The following is a 7,235-nucleotide window of genomic DNA, read 5'->3' as shown; positions in this document are numbered from 1 at the left end:
ACTTAAATAATAAATTTCAAAAAAACCCAAACAAACAAACGTGATTATTGAGTTTTGAGAGCCCTAGGCAAGTGCCCCCCTGGTCTCACCCTAGTTCCAGCTCTGGATGGCACCCGGGAGAAGCAGATGAGTTAACACAGGTCAAGTTCTTAGCACAGTGTCTCGCTCGGAGTAAGGACTCATATCAACGTAGCAACAGGAATTGAGGAGCATACTTTTTAAGAAATTAAACGCAGGGACAAACAAAAAATTCATGTTTTACAATGTTCAGAAGGCAGCAAGAAACCTTAGGCAGAGGAGAGAAAGAGGATATCACCGTGATTTCTGGACTCGTCACTGGAGATTTCACAGCTGCACTGAATAAGGATCCAAACCACCCGGCTTTTCCCAGTGCCTCACCTGGAACTTACCTATCTCTTGCACGAAGCTGTACCTTCCTTAAAGGGACCCCAGGAAAACTGGCATTTTTAGTATTTCTCCTGTGTTTTTACCCATCATCAATTACCGTGCTGCACTCAACAGCCCAGCTCAGGGGTCAGCAAAAGATAGCCCTCCAAATCATGGCCTGCTTCTTGTAAATAAATTTTATTGGCACGCAGCTATACCCATTCACTTACCTGTTATCTACAGCTGCTTTGGTGACAATGGCGGAGTTGAGTGATTGTGCTACAGAGGTGAACAAAGTTGAATAGTTTTGACAGAGACTAAAGCCAGCAAAGCCCCAAAGATTTACTATCTGGCCCTTTACTGAAAAAGTTCGCCACCCCCTGGTCCAGGTGATGTCAAACTGCAAACATATTCATTAATCAATTTCCCCTTTCAGATCCATACTGACCTTGCAAAACAGAGCTGGGTGCAGAAACCACGTAGTGGCCTCTTAGCTATTATGGCCTTTTCGCAGTTTTATTTGGTGATTAGCTATATATTTTCAGTCTCATCCTCATTTTATAAAGTTTTGTTGGAACACAGACATGCTCTTTTTCTTATAGTCTGGCTGCTTTTGTGCAGAGTTTAATCACAAAAGAGACCTTATGGTTCCATAATGCCTCAAATATTTACTGTCTTGTCCCCATCTTTTTGCTGACCTTTGCTCTACTGGACATCTAAATTTGCTAGGTGATACCAGCATGGATCCAATAACTTTGATGCCCATAAAGCTGTGAAAAAATGCCTTCTAAAAAGGCTGATATTTTTCCTGTTTATCTGAAGAGCTGCAATATCAGAAGTACAAGTAATGTTTATATGATTTCGATCTATGGGTTCCCACTTGAAAGGTCAATAGCGCTTCTGTTTCTAGAACTGAAACACAGATAAGACTTGTGACAAAGAGCAGAAAGGTGACAATAGAATCTGTACAATGCACCAGCATTCAGTAACCAGACACTTCTGAACAGCCGAAAATAGCTCTAAAGCAAAGAAATGATTAATTCTCTCTGCCATCATTTCCATCTTTTTTTCTTAGAACAAAGATCCAAGAGTACATTACCACTTGCCTGAAGTCAAACCTAAATGGAATCAGATCTGTTCAAACAAAATTTCTAAAATAAGTTCTGTACCTCTATTTCATAAGTGACACAGTCGCCTGTATACAGTCTATAAAAAAATTTGTTTTCACATCCTTGTTCCTAGTTTATCAAACACAATGGATCTATTCAATGTTTTAAAAGCACAGATGTTTAGCTTGATGAGGGCACACAGCAATTTGTATTAAACAAAGACTGTATTTGGAGAAAAGAACAAAGCAACTTTGGATAAATTACATATCCACTGGTATTCCACGGCCTCCTAAGTTTCGGTCAAGTGAAATGTCCATTTACAAGAGGTTTGGGGTTTCCCTTGTTTGTTGGTTCAGCAAACACCACGTGCTTACTGTAATGAAAGACACTAGTTTCAGGCTTTCCCATGCCTCATATGTACCAGAAGCAAGCCCAGGACCCACTGGGCCCCTCATCTCTTTTCATGAACACGAGTACACAAATGCTGAATTTCACAACACACAATTACAGGCTGAGCTACTGTTAGCTTGATCTTTGGCGCCACCTACAGATGAAACTGCATTTCGCGTCACTGCAGCACTAAGACACTGAGAAATCCTACGTGCATTTATTATGAAATTACTGTGGGGAGGGGGCGGCACGGCAGAACCCCACACCATAATCTGTCTATGGGAGTGTAAAAAAAACGGAGTGTCCCTCTTACACCAGTCTACAGATGAGCTTGCCTTTTTATTATAAGACAACAGACAAAAGGAACCACACAAAAAACGTGTAAGGCGAATACTCTTATAAACCACCATTGAGGTTAAGAAATAGAACTTTTCCGGCCACCCCAGACCCTCCACGTACCCCATCCCCTTAACCTTTCCCGCTCTACAGATGAGTGTAGTGTTAGTTTTCCCATGTAGTCTAGTTTCATAATTCCATTGGAGACGGATCAGTTTTAGAACTGGAATCCATCGGGAGGAAACTATCCCTATTGGATAGAGCAGGGCTCAGTGGACCCCCACCTTGGAACCCAGTCAACGTGCTTAGACGATTCTTGGAGGGAAGACAGGGACACAGATGTGGGGGTGGGTCTCCATAGCGTTGCCGTGGCGCCTGCCCTGATACCAAGGTGACTGCAGCCATGGACTCTGCAGGCCTTACGTTGGAGGAGGCATCCCCGGAGCTGGTGACTCAAGTCTGACTCAACGGCCTCAGCGCAAAGCCCTGAGCAGGGCCATGTGTCTGGAATTCCGGTCGGCTGACCACCCTCTTTGGCGGAACTAGAGGCACTGGCTGGGCTCCAGGGACGTCTCGAGCTGCCCGACGGAGACCAGGGTGCCCAGCTGCCCCGAGGCACTGCTTTCGGGCGGGAAGGTGACCAAGCCCGAGTTCTTGTTCTCACTGTGGTCACTGTGCTGCTTCCTGTGGCACCGCAGAGAGTCATCCCTGACAAAGGAGGCGCCGCAGGTCTCGCAGCGGAAGGCCCTCTGGGTCACTATCTTGGCCACGTGCTGGCCGCCACTCTCTCGGGGCCCTTCCCTGCCTGGCGGGGCCCGGTTCTCCGTTTTGGCCTCGTCCCTGTGCACCTTGTCGATGTGTTTGGCCAGGCTGCTGGGCCGCTTGGTGTCGAAGCTGCAGAAGTCACACTTGAAGGGGCGGTCCTTGCAGTGGACCCGGCTGTGCACGCGCAGGGCGGCCGCGCTGGAGCAGGAGTAGCTGCACTCGGGGCACTTCTCGGGGTGGTCAGCCTGGTGCAGCCGGCTGTGCTCCAGGAGGTCGGCCCGGTCCCGGCCCTGGAAGGCGCAGTGCAGGCACTTGAAGGTGTGCTTGATGCGGATGTGCGACTTGAGGTTCGCCTTCATGGTGCAGCGGACGTCACAGAACTCGCACTTAAAAGGCTTCTCCCCGGAGTGCACGATCATGTGCCTTTTCAAGTCCGAGCTGATTTTGAACTTGGCGCTACAGAGCCAGCACTGGAAGGGGGTGTCCCCTAGCAACGGAAGGTGTGTTTCCATTAGAGCAGGCAGGCAACACAGAACTCCCCCCAAACACGCGTCAGAACACCTGGCTGCAGACACATGGTTGGGTCTTTGAACTCCAATTACCTGTCACTCGGTAACACCACCGCTTACTACGTATATTAACTTGCTTAATTCTCACAACAATCCTATGGGTTGGTACTACTACCCCCATGTTATAGATGGGGTAACTGAGGCTCCAGAGAGGCCGTTATTTGACCATGGCCAAACAGGAATTTGAATCCAGGCATCATGGCATCCAAGTCCACACTCTTCATGACATTTCAGTTTCAGATCTAAACTCACTTAACCTGACATCCCAAATTTGGACATGGAAGGAAAAGGTGTGGTTTATGTTACACACAACTGTTCCAAATCAAGCTAAGACTTATAAACGTGCTCACCTTAGTGTTTACACTGTACTATTACATCAGTTAACTGGCTTGCATTATTAAAGTTTTGTAGTTTCACAACGACAGACTGAATTTTATTTATAAAACTAACCCATGAATATGAAGGCAGGAGCAGAAGACATCATGAAATGCCATCGCCGCCTCTGTACTCCCTGGAGGCACTGCTACGGGGTTAGTTCTTTTGGAGGTTGTTACTTTGAACGTCACTGCCAGCTGACTATATGCAAAGATGAGATTCTTACTTCTCCTACACACCCGTCCTTTCCCCAAACTGCTCCTGCGTTCTGTTGGTTGTGATTCTGACTCTTCTAGCATTACTTTCTAAAATGAGTAATAGCTTCAACTTGCAGTCCATCAGCTTGAGAGGTTTAAGGATTCCCTTTCTCTTGGTCACACTACCTCTCCCTGCTTGAGACATAGCTTTAGTTTTACATTTAAGTTCAGTATGCATTCTGACTTGTGCATTCCCATGCTTTAACTAGTTGCTTTAAACTTTAGACTCAAACCACAGGTAATCTATAGTATGACTGGGTATGTGACATTCACCTGAGCCAAATTCTGCACTGCGATTACGTCCACTTCCTTATAGGGTCACTGTCACACCTGGGCCAGTTGATCGTGTTGCTAGTATCAAGTTCACATTGGTTCTCTTTTTAAATTGAAGTATTTTGATTTACAATATTATCTTAGTTTCAAGTATACAACATAGTGAGTCAATATTTTTATAGATTATACTCCATTTAAAGTTATTATAAAAGAATGGCTATATTTCCTCATGCTGGACAGTATATCCCTGTTGCTTATTTTGTTTATAGTCGTTTGTATCTCTCAATCCCATACCCCTATCTTGCCCTTCCGCTGAGTCTCTTTTGTTATATGCTCACTTGGGGTCACATTTTATCTTGCTTCTTGATTGTGTACTGAGGGAAAAAAGAATCTCACCATCATCTCAAAAGCCGTCCAGTCTCTTAATCACATCACATTGTACATGGAATTTCTTATGGATTTTGAGTTTCTGATTTGCTGAATTTCCTCCTAACCGTCTGTATAAGTGTCACCCTGAGAGTTCCCCTTCCTGCAACCCCAGTCAGCTACAGTCATATCTTCACACGTCAAATACCTCACGGCAAATTTTGTTTCCTCCCCCGTTTTGCTAGAGTTTATCTTCCAGTAACTTCCACTAGCCTGGTGGTCTGGGAGTGAGGTCTCCAGTCCTTGCACAGTTGTCTAGTCTACGTTCACACTTGAGATAGTTTGGCTGGGTACAGACGTCCACGTACCAAATCATTTCCCAACTTTGTGGGCACTGGTCCACTACCTCCTAGGAGCCAGGATTACTCAGAAGTCTTTCTTGGTATGGATTTCTCCTGCCATTCCCCTTGTCCTGTGTGGCATCTTGTGAGCCCTTTCATCTCTCATGGCCCCTGAGAATTTCTCATTTGATTTCCTCACTTCTCTTTTCTTCCTAGACCTAGTCAGAAACCAGACTTCTATCTTCTTATTGTCAGTTCTCCAACTTTTTTTCTGGTCTCTGGAAATTTTGACTTTATAGCCAGTAACGCTAATTTCAATTCATGCCTCTTTGTTCTACCGTTTTTCATAGAACTCTTCTTAGATGCAACATTTCTGCCAGTGAGTAGATACCAATGAGAAATGAAAAATTTTTGTAGGTTACCCAAGTACTCTGTTATCGCCAGGATTTGTCATTTGTTAGGTGTGGCAGATAACCCACAGATGACACTTTACAGTTAGGAAGAGTAGACTGGTTTAAGGATTAGACACAGGTGCCATGGGTTTTTACCTGTTACTGGAGAGTTTGGACCATTTTGCTAATAGGCTTCAGCTTCTCCTTTGAACTCTGACCTTTGCAGCCTACATGCCAGTTCCAAGTCCAGAATGCTCAAGGCAGACAGAAACTGGCTGGAAAGACCAGCTCCCAATGCTATGGCTACCTCCCATTTGTCGGCTGGGACACAGTTTCCTTTACTCAATTTTAGATGTCAGTATACGCCTATCTGCTTGACATTTTCCATGAATTCACTGGAAATGTTCATTTTACAAACCTCCTTCTGAGCCTCCCAATCCCCACGATGGGTTGGTTGGTTCTGTCTTTTTATTTCAACAGGGTCTCACAAAGAAGAGAGGGAAAAGCTTTTCTGTAAAGTCTAATTTCTAGAATTAGAAGCCTGTGACTTACAGGTACATTCAGGGGATTTTGCTACATGTTTCTGAATTAAGCCACGCAATCAGAGTTTACGCTAAATGACAGAAACGCCTAGTTTATACATCAGACTTGTAGTGAGATACACCCTTTGCTTCCTGACTGCTGGACTGCATAATCATCCCCAACTGTATTCGAGCTAGTCAAGTGAGAAAACCCAGCTGTCAGACTTCCGTGTTTTACTGACCGCTGCTGTCGCGGTGGAAGAAACCGCACGCAACCTTCACAGTCAACACAGAAGCTCCATGTTTGTTTACTCACACCCTGAGGTCATTTAAGTGGCTTGTGTTTTAACTAAATGCACGCTGCGGAATTAGAGAACAAGGGAGGCACTGAGGTTTGGAGGCTCGGGACGTACCTGTGTGGGACCGGAGGTGGACGGTGAGCTGGCTGGAGTTGCGGCTGGCGTAGGGGCAGAGCTGGCACTTGTATGGCCGCTCGTCGGAATGTATCCGCAGGTGCTTCTTGAGGCTGCTGCTGTCCACGGCGGCGTAGTCGCACAGGTGGCACTTGTGGGGCTTCACGCTGGTGTGGCACCTCACGTGCATGGTCAGGTTGTCCTTCCGGCTGAAGCACTTGTCACAGAACTCACACTTGTGAGGTTTGTCTCCTTCAAACACAGAAGGAAGAGTCAGGGTCTTAGGGGTCTTCTCTATCAGGATGATTGCAAAGAGATTTGACCAAGACGGCAGCGTGAGCATCGGGGTCTGCTTCTTCCTTCTGACCAAATGCCCAGAGAGGGGAACACACTGAGGTCTAGGTTAGCACACTGGGAAACAAGTAGGTGTGCCGTTCCTTCATGGCTCAGAACGTTTGAAGACTTCTAAGGAACAGAGATAAAATCAGACTGAAAGAAAACCACAGGCTAAAACTCGTTTGGGAAAATAAGAGTGGTCATAGACGTATTCAAGATCAGAGGGGGCAGGTGGAGGGGTCTTGGAACAGCTTTGTGGCTCACTAGTTCATAAACCACATGAAGAATGGTCAGGTTGACCCTTCCCTTACTTGTGCTAAACCGCAAGCAGCAATGGTATCTACCTCCCAGGCTGTTAAGAAATGAGGATGCTTTTAGGCTGGAGAAACAATGCAAAGGCCCCAA

General features: G+C 45.9%; 1 protein-coding gene across 2 annotated transcripts in view; it reads right to left on the bottom strand.

The window, feature by feature from the left end:
- Positions 1–1,832: 1,832 nt before the first annotated feature.
- The window catches only part of ZFP64 (ZFP64 zinc finger protein), a 77,046-nt gene continuing 71,643 nt past the window's right edge, over positions 1,833–7,235 (bottom strand). For both annotated transcript variants that reach the window (XM_057702436.1, XM_057702437.1), the window contains 2 exons: positions 6,495–6,746; positions 1,833–3,474 (listed from right to left, as the gene is read on the bottom strand). In XM_057702436.1, coding sequence (XP_057558419.1) covers positions 2,765–3,474; positions 6,495–6,746 — 962 coding nt within the window. In that variant the 3' untranslated portion in view covers positions 1,833–2,764. The remainder of the gene's footprint in view (positions 3,475–6,494; positions 6,747–7,235) is intronic.

This window comes from Hippopotamus amphibius, chromosome 12, assembly GCF_030028045.1.
Source record: "Hippopotamus amphibius kiboko isolate mHipAmp2 chromosome 12, mHipAmp2.hap2, whole genome shotgun sequence".
In the NCBI taxonomy this organism is placed as follows: domain Eukaryota; kingdom Metazoa; phylum Chordata; class Mammalia; order Artiodactyla; family Hippopotamidae; genus Hippopotamus; species Hippopotamus amphibius.
Note: the sequence above shows the minus strand (reverse complement) of the source record. Positions and strands in the feature narration are given on the sequence as shown.